At 41.6% G+C, this 15,434-nt stretch overlaps 1 protein-coding gene across 1 annotated transcript; it reads right to left on the bottom strand.

Annotated features, from left to right (window-relative positions):
• Nucleotides 1–12,381: 12,381 nt before the first annotated feature.
• Nucleotides 12,382–14,842, bottom strand: PURB (purine-rich element binding protein B). The gene has a single exon (XM_012646976.1). The coding sequence runs from the start codon at nucleotides 14,802–14,804 to the stop codon at nucleotides 13,869–13,871; it is 936 nt and encodes a 311-aa protein (XP_012502430.1). The 5' UTR covers nucleotides 14,805–14,842; the 3' UTR covers nucleotides 12,382–13,868.
• Nucleotides 14,843–15,434: the final 592 nt, after the last annotated feature.

The raw sequence follows: 15,434 nt of genomic DNA, 5'->3' as shown, positions 1-15,434 counted from the left end.
ACCATGCCCAGCTAATTTTTTCTATTTTTAGTTGTTTGGCCAATTTCTTTCTATTTTTAGTAGAGACGGGGTCTTGCTCTTGCTCAGGCTGGTCTCGAACTCCTGAGCTCAAACGATCCGCCGGTCTCGGCCTCCCAGAGTGGTAGGATTACAGGCGTGAGCCACCATGCCCGGCCCATCTCCTGCTTTGATAAGGGGTTTATCACTAGAAATTCTTTAGCACTGCAGTAATTTAATTAAGACGTTCTTGAAAGAACACTTGCCCAGTAACAGCTTCTCCATCAGTGAATTGACAACAACCCTGGCTTTGAACCTCTGGAACCAATGAACTCTATATCTGAGCAGCTCGTGTAAATCACTTTTTTGCTAACAAAAGCTCCCCTTACCCTTCCCTCACTGAATGCCCTGTTGGCTTGCCATTTCATGCATTCTAGATTATAATCCTTATTTCTATTCCCGAGTAAACCCAATATATTTAGAGGTAATTTTCTCTAGCATCTTTTTTTTTTTAGGTTCACAGGCTAATTGATATAAACAAGAGTTAAGTTCCTACAGCATATTTTTGGTCACGATAACATCACCAAACTCCTAAATAGACCCAAACAATTCTAATATTAAACATCAAAATAAATGTGAGCAATATATATATATATTTAAGAAAGATTAATAAAAACAAGTAAGATAATTATTTACTCCATTTTTGGTGAATTAATGAGTAACGGCAGTCACGGTGGTGGGTTAAATCAAGGAATAAATGTTCATAAAGCAAAAACTGTAAGGAATACCTCCTACCACCACAAAGTTCGAAAATGATCACAAATATGGCAGACTTGCTGAGCTATTTTGTACCTCATCATTTATTGTCATGTGTTTGCATAATTATCATATTCTTTACCAATTTTTAATTTACAATAATTGTATTCATTCATTCATTCATTTTCCAACCCATTTCTTCCAGTTTAAGGTTGCAGGTGGCCAGACCCTATCCTGGCAGCTCAGGGCGCAAGGTAGGAGCCAACCCTGGACGGGACGCCATCCCATCACAGGGCACACTCACACACACACCCACACTTACTCAGACTGGACCATGTAGACACACCAATGAACCTAACATGCACATCTCTGGGACATGGGAGGAGAACCAAGTACCCAGAAAAACCCACACAGACGTGGGGAAGACATGCAAACTCCACACAAACAGTGGCCCCTGGCAGGAACCGATTTTTTTCTCATCATTATAACAAAATGACTTCGAACAAAACAACATCGTTTGAGGACCTGCTGTATTTATAATAGCTCAACACAGATGTTCAATAGTTCAACACATAATAAAAATAAGTGTTTGGCCGTAAGAATTTGCTTTTCAGGCCTTCACTACAGGGAACAAAATAATCAAGGGCCTAGCTGCCGTGTTCTTTACACATTTTTGCCAGTATGTCTTTCCGATGGAGTCCTGGAAGTGGGATTGCTGGATTAAAGGGTAACTTCTTAGATCATTTTGCTAGAGATCACCAAATTCCTTCACAGGGGAGTGTAAATTCCCACAGTAACACAGGAGAGTGCCTATTTCCCCACAGAATCACCAATGGAGTTTGTTGTTGGGCTACGCGGGGTTTTTTTTTTCTTTCTCTCATCTGATAAATGAGAAATAGCATCTTGGTGCAGTTTTAATTTGTATTTATCTTATGATGAGTGAGACAGAACGTGTTTCTGTATAATTATGGACCTTTTGTATCTCTTTTTCTATGAATTGTATGTACATATCTCTTACACTTTTATGATTTGCTTTTACCTTTGTGTATTCAGAATCCCCAGGATCCAAATAAAGGATCCAGAAACCGCCGTGGCACAATATTCATATTCTTAACTGTTGCTGCTTTTCAGCCATAAGTAAGTCTATAATGCCACAAATGGTTCTAGCATAGGGCACTGAAACGTTGCCAGAAGTGGAGAGTAGCTCAACTCTTCTGGATCCATCTGGAGAGTTGTAATTGGAACATTACCTTCCTCAGTAATATATTAATATTTATTGACTTACCAAGGGAAGAGTATCTCCTTCTGGGCACCAAATGATTTGTTCCGAGCATAGGTTAAATGTGCTCCTAATTTAAAAGTTATTATCAGAACATTGCATTTCCTGGTTACTGAATCCTGAGAAGACCAGGTGTGGGCTCAGTGGGAGCTTGGGAAGGATAGTGTTAATCCTAAGGCTGTGCTAGCCCACTGCTGGGCTTAATGACCGGAACAATGACTGCTACCTCCAGCTTTGCTCTGGAACACACCCTATCAGTGATGTCAGGCCTGGCCCTTAGAAGGTGCATGAGAGCAGCTTGCTGGCTCCCTTAAAATGTGGACTTTGAAGGCTAAATGGTAGGTATAGTATAGAAACACTGCAATGAAAACTCCAAGAATTCCCTGCGCACTTGTTTCTATCCTAAGTCTTGCCCACAAAACAGATAACCTGGAGCTGGCAAAGGTTTGGCAGAGTTCAGCAGTTGCATCCAAAAGAGAGCTCGCAATCCCCGCAGAAACCACGTAGTGTCAGATGAGGAGCAGATGAATGAGATCACACTGCCCTGATGAGTCACTTCCCTGAGTGATGTCACCAGCTGGGTTTTCACTGCCAGAAAATCAGCAGCTGCTGGACTAGAACATTCCACATCACTGACAATAGCTCTTCTTCCCCCAGAAGTCTGTTTTCTGCCATTCTGCTAGAGCACCTAACTAACATGCTTTCTCTTTTTATATTATTTATACCAGAAGGTGAGGAAACAATAAAAATAAAGGAATATAAAGGCTCTTTCTGAATTCCAAGCCAAAGCTTCAAGGTCAGAATCAGCTAGATATAGGTAGGGGCAGGAACTTTTTTTATATGGAGAGAAACGGCTCACTGAAGATCCTATAACAAACCAAGAAAGCCAAAAATTTTTTTGTCCTAAACTTAGCAATAGTCTCATAACACAAAAGCTAAGGCCAAGTAGATCCCAGTACTCCTTCACCCAGTGAATTGTTAGCAGAGAATCACTTCATTTACTGACTCGTTAATTTTTCAATGGAAGCTGTTTACCTGAAAGGGAGTATGCACCTTTACAGAGTGGGACAGATCTATGGGATGCAACCAGCCGACGCTCTGTTTATTGAAGGTCAGGAAATGAAGACGTTTTTCTCTAAACTCCAGAGGCCTAAGAGTTTTCATTTTACCACTAGAGAAGATGTATTTACCTGTGCCTGATTGAATGGGACCTAAAAGAAGGAGGAATTAAATTACTTTTCAATTTACTTTACATAAGAATTATGGGCCCTGTGGCACAGCTTAATAAGACATGCATATCAGAAAATACCTCAGGAAATAGCCATCAATGTGCCTGATGTAAATTCTTTATCGTTTAGCCTATTGAGCTGATACAACATTTTTTCAACATATATCAATATATGCATAAATATGATGGCCCCCTAACACTGTTGAGATTTAAAAAGATACTGTATAAAAATTTTTCTGGCCAGGCATAGTGGCTCATGCCTGTAATCCCAGCACTTTGGGAGGGTGAGGCAGGAGGATCACTTGAGACCAGGAGCTCAAGACCAGCCTGGGCAATACAGTGAGACCCGTCTCTACAAAAAATTAAAAAATTAGCTGGTGTGGTGGTGCACATCTGTATTCTCAGCTACTCGGGAGGCTGAGGCGGGAGGATCACTTGAGCCCGGGAGTTTGAGTCTGCAGTGAACTATGATTGTGCCATTGCACTCCAGCTTGAGTGACAGACAGGCTGAGAGAGACCCTGTCCCCCCCCCCCCAAAAAAAAACAAATTCGGTACTGACCACCAGGTGGCTCTCATTTTCCCAAGTCTCAGTGGTTTCTCCTCAAGGACACTTTTCAGCGACCTTAAGGAATTCTATGTATGAAAGATACTTGCCCAGAATTACCTATTAGTTTAGGACAGAGTCAAGGATAGAACCTAACTCACAACATTAAAAAATGCCAAAACCAGCCTGGGGTGGGGGCTCAAACCTGTAGTACTTGCTACTCAGGAGCCTGAGGTGGGAGGATTGCTTGAGCCCAGGAGTTGAAGGCCAGCCTGGGCAACATAGTGAGGCCCCCAACTCAAAAAAATAATAAGGTAGCTAAAATATAAAATAAAATTAAAAAATACTAAAACTATAAAATAATATTCCTATTATTCCTTGAGGCATTGGCTCTAATACAGCTCTTCAGGCTATAGCCTGGCTGCATCTATTCTTAATTTTTTGTAGTAACAAATTTCACATGAATCTAAAAAATTCAAACCACTTGCAGACTTTCTAGTGAACCAGAGCCAGCCATGGCAGGGGATGGAAGCACCAATTCATCAGGGCAAATACTTCCGGAGACCTCTGTCAGTTGGCAACAACTAGGCTAATTTTCCCCAGAACTTCTGTGATTTCTGCAGTGAGTCTCAAAGTAGTGTCCTCAAACCAGTAGGATCAGCATTACCTGGAATTTGTTAGAAATGCAACTTCTCAGCCCCCACCCCTCTTTCTCCCACCCCCAGACCTGCTAATCAGAAACTCAGTAATCCGTGTTTTAATAAGCCCTCCAGGGTAACTCTGATCCATGTTAAGGGATCCTCTGTGCTAGTAAAACCCAAAATGTTCCCAGTGAGGGGACTACTAACAATGCTCAAGGATTTCATAAGCAAACTTCTTTTTTTTTTTATTTTTGAGCTAGTCTTGCTCTGTCGGCCCTGGCTAGAGGGCGGTGGTGTCATCATAGCTCACTGCAACCTCAAACTCCTGGGCTCAAGCAATCCTCTGCCTTCGCCTCCCGAGTAGCTGGGACTACAGATGTGTGCCACAACGCTGGCTAATTTTTCTATTTTAGTAGAGATGGAGTCTTGCTCTTGCTCAGACTGGTCTTGAACTCCTGAGCTCAAGTAATCCTCCTGCCTTGGCCTCCCAGAGTGCTGGGATTACAGGTGTGAGCCACTGTGCCTGGCAATACTTTTCCTAAGGTTAGTTATAATATCTTAGAAGTTTATGTGGTAGTGTATGTAATTCAGGCACAGTGGTTACAAGGTGAAAGCCATACATACATTCAAGGAATGTTCTGTTATATTGAACTTCGTTTTCCTCTGGTGGAGATTCTCAAGCCTTCATTCCTTTCCCCTTCTTTATACCTTAAGATCCCACAGGCCACTAGTTCTCATCCTTGACTGTACACTAGAATCACCTGCGGGCAAAACACCACCAAAAACCCCTTGTCACCGATTGCGATACAGTTGCTCTGCGGTTGTGGTGTCTGGGCATCAGTATTCAAAGCTCTCCAGGTGGTATGCAGCCAGCATTGAGAACCACTGCCAGAGACCGTAGAATTGGACAATCACAGGTATGTGTGTGTAGGCGGAAAGTATTTCATAGCAAGAGCTTGTAATATAAACAAAACGTGACAACTAAAAGATTAAGCTATATATAGACCCATCCCTGATTTTCAGAAAGGTATAATTTATGTACCAGTCTAGTTCAGTGGTTCCCAGAGGGTGATCCAAAATTCCTCAGGGCTTCCTGAGACTCTTTCAGGGAGTCCAGGAGGTCAAAACTGCTTTCTTAATGACATCATTATTTGCCTTTTTCACTTTCATTCTAAGTTTACAGTGGAGTTTTCCAGAGGTCAAATGATGTGATGACGTCATTGCTTTGATAGCAGATGGAATGTGTGCTTTATTTTCGTCTTGAAAATGTTCCAATTTCTAATATAATAGGTACCTATAGATATAGCCCAGAAAGATAAAAACTCCTCAAGTGTAGTAAGTTTAAGTGGAAAGGGGTTCTCCCATCCAACTACTAATCAGGCCCAACCCTGCTTAGCTTCCGAGGTCAGATGCGTTCAGGTGCGTTCAGGGTGGTATGGCCATAGATAAGGCAAGAGGTCCTCGAGACCAAAAATTTGGGAACCTCTGGCTAGGATCAATGGACACAGTAATTTTATTTTTCATTTAACATTAGGGCAAGATAAGATTGGCCTAAGCAGTTATGATGTTGATAAATGATGAAGGAAGATCAGGGACAGTAGTTTCTTTCAAACGATTATAAATGATGGAAAAAATTAGGGGAAGCAAGTGGTCTGTCTGGGTTATGGATCAAAGCATAAAACTAATTGCAATTTTGATTTACTCCACAGATGGCTTACCAGAAAAGGGTTATGGGAACCCAGAAGTTCTAGAATTGTCTATAGTTCAGATGAAATGTGCCATGATTTTCAAGTCATTGCAAGTGGGAACTCGAATTCCACACCCAGTTGTGAGCCCGGGAGATGGTATTTCCCTCCCCCACTGCCATATAACTCCTTAAATCAGAGACACCAGCACAAGATTGTCATTCACTTTTCCGCATACTTTATTTGTTACAAACATACAATTTTTTAAATATAGACTGTAAAACTCCATTTGCAAAAGTCTATTGTAAGGAGTGCACACCAGCAGGAAGGATTCTTAAGTTTTTTCTCTATGAGTTTTTCTGTCAGTTTTGCTAGTTAGTGGTAAATACCGGACCCGCCATTTTACAGACCTGTCTGAAGCTTCTGGCTGTATTCACATTGCTCTTTTGAAGCAGCCTTGCTCGTCTCAAAATTGATCAGAATCTGAGCTTCAACCTACAGGCAGTGAGATCAACAGCCCGTCTGGACTCTGCTTTTGTACGGTTTTCAGGAAGTGTGATTTCTGAATGGGTACTGCACTTTACAGATTTGTTTGAATTGCCCATGCAGCTCTATGTTTGTTAAAGTGCATTCTTCTTTTAAAAAATAAGAGGAATAATCTTTACTCTTTAACCAAGGTACTTAAAAAAATGAACTTTTTGGTCTCTCAGCAGATATTCCCAAATTGATCCTATCACTACAAACTTTAGTGTTCTATTTACAAACATTTATAGGGTTACAGGTAGAGGGAACCTTACAAAATTAAAGGTGCAGCTTCTCTTGAAGCAGAAATCAGTTCTACAAATCCATACATTGACACACTTGGTTTACAATGCATAAGCATGTGGGTATTTACAGAGATTGAAGACATCCCAAAAAACTCCTTTTAAAGTAATTTCCAACCTAAACTCTAATTGTACATCTACATCAGGAAGCTGTCTCCTGCTATCAAGATTTGGTTTTAATTCATTCAAATTATTTCTGTAGATTCTCTACTGGCAGGACATCAGTCCCAGCTTTGGAGTGAAGAGTCTAGTCTAAGGAAGTCACTGGTAGATATGATTGGCAGTGAAGATTCCTATAGACTGGAAAATGTATTATCTGGAAATTTATCAGAAGACAGATGGATTTTTAAAAATGATCTTGGAAAAACATCTGCACAAAGGCCCAAAAGGAAGAATAAATCCCTACTAATATAATTGTTCTAGAACTTCAGAAAAAGAAGTCCAAATACAATGACAATCTTAGTTACTGTTCAAATATTGACAATTCATTGAAAATAAGTCAAATATACTTGTCTGCTACCAAAATGTGCAAAACCATGGACTCTTTTAAGTATGTCCCGTACTGATTTAAAGTCAGTTTGCCCAATCTATTGACTTTTAGGAATCCAGAGAGCTTTTGTATACAGGGTGACATGTGGGCTGGGAGAAAAGGGTTTATGCCTAATACCTTATCAGTTCAAAATGAAACTCCCAAATTCCTACAACACAAATGTGTTCAGTGATATAATCCAGTTCTTCAATTTTCTTGGGACTGTCCCTGCAGTTACGTCTCTAAAAAAAGAATTTCAAAAGGCAAGAAATAAACCACTTGCAACTCTACTTCCAAATATAAAGATTTTTTTCTAACCAGTTTAATCTTACAACACAGGGTTAAGAATGGGGATGAAATATTTTGCCTTTAAGAAATAAGAGATGGTCTAAATCAATTTTGAGTTAACTACTGAAGAGTTATTGACAGGGAAAAAAGACAAACTCGTGCCTTCTGCAATATGGTAGTGGACACTGAATAGGTCTATTGCTTTCTCTCCAATACTCTGGGCCCACGTTTCATCATACTAAAAAGGTATAATTAGTCCTCTTTAATCATGTTAATGGACATTAGATATAAGGGAAATTGAAATTTGTTCCTAGACTCAGAATCTCATGTTACTTAAAAGTACATTTATACTCTTTTGTCAAACTGTTTGTTAGAATCATATGGAGAAAAATGATAAAGTTTTAGCTTCTAATAAAGCTCTGCTCTCTATCAGAAGTCGTACTGAGCAGTGAAACTACCAATATGGCAGTTGCTGTTTTAACATGGATCTACCTATCCCAACTGGAATGTCTAATTTAAGAGGCTTGAGTTAGATTTCCAAATGAAAGTAAAAGATTGTGAATAGAGGTGATTACAATGATGGCATATTCCCTATTTCTTTAGGAAATATAAAATACATTCATAAAGGCCTTACTTGGATCAGGGGTACAGATATTAATTGGGAATTACTATGGTAATAATAAGTCTTCACAATGCAATTTTATTATCTTTTCATTTTCCAAATCTAACTTTCAGTACTGACAATTGGACCACATTTGTTCAAGTAAGAGTCTGTTAAATCCATCAGTAATGAAACTAGGTTCTAAGGCTGAGGGCTGGGAAAGATGACTTTAAATAGCAAAGTCAGATATATCAATAGAACTCATTATTCAAGAGTCCAACTATCTCTTGAAACTTCTGGGGGCTAATATTTGAAAATTAATGACTTTGTTTTTCTAAGTTAAAAACAGGGAAAAAATGAACTTATAATTTGCCGCTTCCACTTTACATCTGGAATTTCAAACGGAGCACATGACATGCACTTTTTTCTTTTTTGTATTTTCTTAAGGTAAATGGTTCTTTTTTTCTTTTTTCTTTTCTACAAACTATCTCCCCCCCACCCCCGCCCCAGCCCCACCCACATACCCATTAATCCAGTATACTGAATTGGAGTTGTAACTCTTTAGGAAGACAGCTAATTGATTTACAGTACTCTAAAACCAACCCTGAAAACTGATAATCTCATTCATTTACTATAACTTCAGTGCTGTTGTTGACAGAAAAGAAAGTTACCTTAAGGCTCAAGGGAAAGTAACATATTAAATTGTGAATGCAGCATTGTTTACTCTCCCATCCATTGGAAACTAGCAAAATGCATTCTGGATCAATAATACAAACTTTCTAACATTAGCAAAGATTTCTACTCTTCTTACAGAGTTAGAACAATATTCATAAGCAGATTATCTAAGGGAGCCTGAGAAACCATGATCCACATCACACAAAGATTCTATGTATTTCATGATCAAAAAGTGCTTTATCTTTGAGAAATATGTCAGGGTTAAAATGGAAATATACAATGTAAAATCACTTGACACTTTTTCAAGTGAAGTACAAAGTGGAAAAGGAGCAAAAAGATGGAGGCCCTGCTCTCTGAACAGGCCTTTTGCACGTGACTTTTAGGGTGTACTAAATTAAAATTATTTTAAGAATTAATAATAGTGGGATTTTACACCACTATATTCTAAAACCTGAGATTGAACATCAAAGCAGTCAACTTTGTTATTCATCAGAGCAATTCTGATACTTCCTAAAAATAGAAGATAACTCAATTGAATTAACTTCAGGGTCAAAAACATTAACTTCCCCAAATCAAAAAGGACACTGATCACAAACATTAGACTAGGAGTACTGCAGAATGACAACTCTCAGCAAACAAGTCATTTTTACATAAGCAAAAAAGTCACTTCTCTCCTTTCCCTTCTCACTGATCAAGGCCACACTATTTTCAAATGAATATCTACTGAGAGATCAGTTGTGCATTGGACAAAGTACCATAACTGGGTTAAAAATGAAAACAAAATTTACAGTGAAGAATACTTATGTGCATGGCTTACACACTCCAGCTTCTCCTTAATTTCATCCACCTCAAGAGCAAGATAGATGCAAACAAAGTCACCTTGTGTAGATTACATTCTACACCCCCGTAAAGCCAGTGAAGGTCACATTTAACAAAGCATCTTCAGTAACTATAGTGCCTGAAGTGTGCAGCCGTTTATAGACCACTCAATATGAGGGCATTATTATAACCAGCCTCTTTTGCCCACAACCCTGCTATTTTCAGATAAGACAGGATAATTGTTTTGTTTTGAGAAAACTGAAGCTTGAATCTCTTAAAAGACCTGCAATTTACTGCAAAGTGATCCAGAGGTAACAAAGGAAGCAGGAGGTTAATGGCTGCCTGCACCAAAAGCCTCTCAATCATTTCGCAGTAAATAATTATGGAAAGTGACGTGACAAGTAGCCGTATGTGTGTCACAGCTACAGTCGTTTATACCACCTACATGCCTCCAATAGTTACATAGGGTGTCTGGGTTTTTGGTTTGGTTTTCACTTTGATTTTTGGTGTCATACAAATTTACATATTGTTTTGTGCAGCATATGCACTGAAAAATTTGCTGACTAGAACTACCATTCCACTTGCTGAAATGATAGATAGGGACAATAGAAACCAGAAAGAGTAGTAGGATCTCTTCACAGATTTTTTGCTCTTTTCATTCTCTTCCTAAAATTTGACTTCTCATCTCTGTAACTATGGTAGTTTGAGAAACAAACCTTCCACCAATTATTTGAAAAGGGGTTTTAATTCCCCACTTCTCAAAAATATGACTATTTTGATTAGCTGGGATGTTTGCCAAACTTAAAAAACAAGCTCTAAATCGTTCACAGAAGCAGCTGAGAAAGAAAACAAAAAAACTGGTTGTTTCCCATAGTCTGTACAATTCTATTATCTGACTGGAATTAACAAAGACCATTTCCTTTAGTAAGCTGATATTTATGAATGAATCTCTGTGCTTTGCAGATTTCTATTGTCCCTAGTGATTGGAATGAGGATCAATGAAACGCTACAATTAATCCACATCCTTCTGCATCTTCCTGCAGTGGGAAGAGAGGCCATGAACCACCCCTTGCAGGAGGAACAAACCTTAGAGATTGGTTAAGACTTAAAAACCCACCACTATGACATTTACCACTTAATCTTACATAGGCAGGTCAAAGTTTTAATATAAATTACTTTTGCCAACACATAGCTTATGCATTCTTTGCTCCTTTTTTTGGAGGATTCTCAAATTGACATCTAAAGATTTACATATGATATATTACTGTTATATGGTCTAATGACTAAGAAAATTTCTCTGGTAACCAAAGCTGATGCCATATATGGTAGTGTTCTTGGCATATACTCTATATGCCTCAGACCACTTCCACATTCTTTCTATTCAGCTAATTATAGCTTGGTAGCCACTGGTGAAGGATTGTGAAGACCCTGTCATTTCTACAGAATAGAAAGGCAAGGCTAGTTACTGCAATTCAGCCAAACAAAAAGAAAAAAGAATAAACCAACTCCTTGAAAAGGAGAGGTACTGCACCTTTGCAAAATTGAACTGGCTCACTGCAGTTGAGCAACAGAACCACCACTGAAGCAAGAAAACAAGTTGGTCTATACAGGAATTGTACATGGTTTGAAAATGAAAAAGTTACAGCAATCAACTAATAGCTGCAACCTTAATTTTCATTGCTGCCTCAGAGTTTGAAACTTAAACAGTTTCTGCAAACCTAATGCTAGCTTTTCAGCTCCTTTACTAAAACTATTTAGGAATTTGTTCTCCGCAGCAAAGAAATAAACACTCAAAACACATAGGTAAATACAGCAGGACATTATTGAAAACAGCTGCCTTGTAGTACAAAATACAGTACAAGTATACAGATGTCATTAAAACATCAAAAATACTATTGCTCCCATACAATTTAGGAAACATTCTTTGCAACGGAGAAAAATTTAAAAGAAAAGCTTTAAAAAAATCTGTTTAAAAATTCTACTGTGGATGATGAGAGTAGAGAAATAGTCTGAAAAGGGCACCAATGTTTGTGGCTCTTCCACTTTTTTTTTTTTTTAAATCTAAGATCAACAATATTCTGCATCAGTCTATTTTTTAAAAAAGCCTAATTTTATATACATAATTATTTCCCACCCTCTCAGCCACAAATACATGAAAACCTTTTTGTATATTACTCATTTCCCAATAAATACAAAAAGATTGTATAGATTGAATAATACCAAAATAAGATAATAAAAAGGATATGCAATAAATTAAAAAGGCAGCTCAAATAAAGGGCAGGCATGCAGTTAAAAAAAATGCTAAGATTGTGGAGGTGGGGTTACTTGCCTCCTGGTTGAGAAGGTGTCACACAAACAATACCTGAAAACTTTGGAAAGAAGGTTAGCTCCCATTCAATTCAAAGTTACCTAGGTCTATGACACTTCTAGGAATACCTTTTGATGGGGGTGGGATTAACTCGATTAGTAAAAATCATTTCTACTGAAAATCCATTTAAAATATAGAAGAGGCGATCCTTGAAAACCCCAACTTTTATTCTTGAAAGACAGCTGGATAAACTGGCAAAAGCCAGTTTGTTGAAATTTCAAGATGGTATAAAAATGCTTCCAGGATATAGTCAGCATGTTCACGTTTACTTCAGTTCCATTCACAGATGGATTTCAGCTTCCACCGGGTGCACTGCTTGAATCATTCATCCATCATCTGCCAACTTTGATTGTGAGGTACTGATACAATGGATCAAGTTCTTAAAAATTTATTTTAAAAGAATAAATGATGCTGGAATTCTGGACCTGAGGATCTTTAGTATTTGAACAAATCCACAGATTAACTGAAGGTAAATTAAGACTTCAGTTTTGGTTATTTCCAACTTTTCCGTGAGGATGTATATTCCATTAAAGCTCAGGCTTATAGCCACACTGTTCCTTTTGCAGGTAATCTTCAAGTTTTATGGTTTAAAATCCAGCCAACCAGTGGCCGTAACAGCCGAATTAGCCATAATTCACTGGCTCACACAGTGGAGATTTGGCTCTTATTCATACCTAAGCCATTTCTTGGTAATGATCTCCGTATTTAGAGATCAGGGGAAGAACTTTAGTGAGCAGCAACCAATCCACTCAAACAGTTTGCCTTGTGCTTTATGCCCAACTTTGTCTTGTGCCTACCTCAGCAATCCCCAATGTAAAACTGCTTTTATCTTTGAAAAATGTTTGCCAACTTTAAAACTATTTTAGTAATGAATTCTAGTTCAAGCATTGATATCTGAATCCATTTGCATCCTGGAAAACAATTCTGCAAAGAAAAGACATGGGCCTAGGTCCAGCTTCCAAGCAAAACCATTTTTAAAAAAATGGATCCAATTTGTTTCTGTATTCTCCAATGGCCTCTTGAATTACCATTTTTGCCCCGTCCATGATTGAAGTTGTATTCCTTTCCATGAACCTGTACCCTCAGAATTCGGCAACTGCAAAGGCCTCTGTCTTCTCAAAGATTCCACGAAGACTTAGATTCAAAATGTGGATTTCAATGGAGGTGAAGGGATAGAGACTGCAACAGTGAGGCCGGGAGAGATCTTTTGGACCAGATTACCCAGGTAAAACACAAATCCAACAGTTATCAATGGATCTGGGTAACCCAGATGTGTTTCTTGGCCCAGATGTGCGAAGATTTATCCCTCCAGGGTTATCCCGATGGGATTTGGAAACTCAGTTGGGAAACAACAGAAGCTGAGGCTATTTTGCACAGGTGAGGAGATGCTGTTGTCCTCTCTTTGCAGGTTGCTGTCAGTTCCTTGGAACTTTACTGCTTTTCTCTAATTGTCCGTGACTGTTCTCTTATGGTTATTTCTCTTAACTATATTATCTTTTGTTTGTTTTCTCCCTCTGGGGCCTCCCTTGCTCCCTCTCCACTAGCTCACTGGGGATGAGCAAGAAGGGGAACTCTCCAGCCAAGGTATGGTTGATGATGGGGTGGGGGAGGCCGGTAGGGGAAGCTGCCCATTTCAATCCTCGTCCACCTCTTCACCCTCGGACTCTTCGCCGCCGCCGCTGCCCCCACCACGACGCTCATAAAGCTTATCCCTCTGCCGCTCCTGTATTTCTTTCATCTCATCCGCATACCGGCAAAAGGCGCCTCCGAACTTGCCCCAGGCTTTGAAGGGCACGGTGATGGCATTGCGGTAGGACGGCTTCACCTCGCTCACTCGCAGGAACACCCCGTATTTGTTGCAGCCCACGTCGAAGAAGAAGCGCTTGGAGTCTACTGTGATAGAGGTGCCCTCCGGGAGCTCCCCGTACAGGCCGCCCCCGGGACCCCCGGCGCCGCCTCCCGGGCCGCCGGCCAGCTCGTCGTCCTCGCCTCCATAGTCGTCGATGAGCTTGGCCAGAGCGTCGCGGAACTCGATGAGGCCCTGCGCGGGTAACGCGATGGTCTGGCCGCTCTGCAGGCCGCCGGGCCCGGGACCCGCGCCAAAGCCGCCGCCGCCGCGGTTGACCGTCTGGCGGATGCGCAGGAAGCGGCCGCGCTGGTTTTCCTTAAGGTCCAGGTAGTACTTGCGGTTCTCGCGCACCAGAAACTCGCTCTTAAGCGCGCGCCGCGGCCCGCCGCCCTCCTCTGCGCCCGCCGCCAGCTGCTCGGGGCTGCTGGGGCCCAGCTGCGCGTAGTGCTCGATGAAGTCGCCCAGCGAGTCGCGGAACTCGGCGGCTACTGCCATGGACAGCGTGAGGCGGCTCTTGGAACCGCCGGCGCCCACCTCGGCGATCTTGAGGAAGCGGCCCTTGGCGTTCTGCTTCACGTCTAGGTAGAAGCGCTTGTTCTGGATGTCTAGCCGCTTCGAGGCCAGCTCCTGCGTCTCCTGCTCGCCACCGCCGCGGGACGCGGGCTGGAAGCCGCCGGGCCCGCCGCCGCCGCGCTCACTGCCGCTGTCGCCGTCCGCCATCTTCTCGGCTGCCGCCTCGCCGCCACAGCCCGCCGCGCTCGCGCCCCCGCCCTCCGCCCTGCGGCTCGCGCTCCGGGGCCCCCCAGCCTCGCCCGCCCGGCTCGCTCACGCGCTCCCGCCGCTCATCGCCGGCCGCCGCCGCCGCCCCCCATCGCCTCCACGCCCCGCCCCCGCAACTTCCGCGCAGCCCGGGACACTTCCGGCGCGCGGCTTCCCGTGCGCCATTCCGCCCCGCCCATCAGGGGCTCGCGGCCGGAAGCGCCTTAGCGGCAGGGCGCAGAGGGGTGACGTCAGGGGCCGCGCTGCCTGGCAGCTTGAGGGGGTGAGGTCGTGCTTTAGCTAGGCGGCTGGGCCGGGGGACTTGCCATTCTTAGAGTGACTCAGGTCCCCAGTACCTCTGTCCACATGTCCCTCTCTATGACACTTTTATTTAAGAACCCAATGTTGTCCAATCCCTCTGTACCGTTTCTGGGGCGTTGAAACTGCCCTTTATAAAGTTAATAAAAGGCCGTAAGGTGGGAACAGTGATAGGGGCCTGAAGTCTGCAAAGGTACAGGCATAGTTAAAAAAAAAAAAAAAAAAAAATATATATATATATATGTGTGTGTGTGTGTGTGTGTGTGTGTGTGT

This window comes from Propithecus coquereli, unplaced genomic scaffold, assembly GCF_000956105.1.
Source record: "Propithecus coquereli isolate 6110/MARCELLA unplaced genomic scaffold, Pcoq_1.0 Scaffold252, whole genome shotgun sequence".
Lineage (NCBI taxonomy): Eukaryota > Metazoa > Chordata > Mammalia > Primates > Indriidae > Propithecus > Propithecus coquereli.
This window is presented reverse-complemented; position numbering and strand designations above follow the sequence as displayed.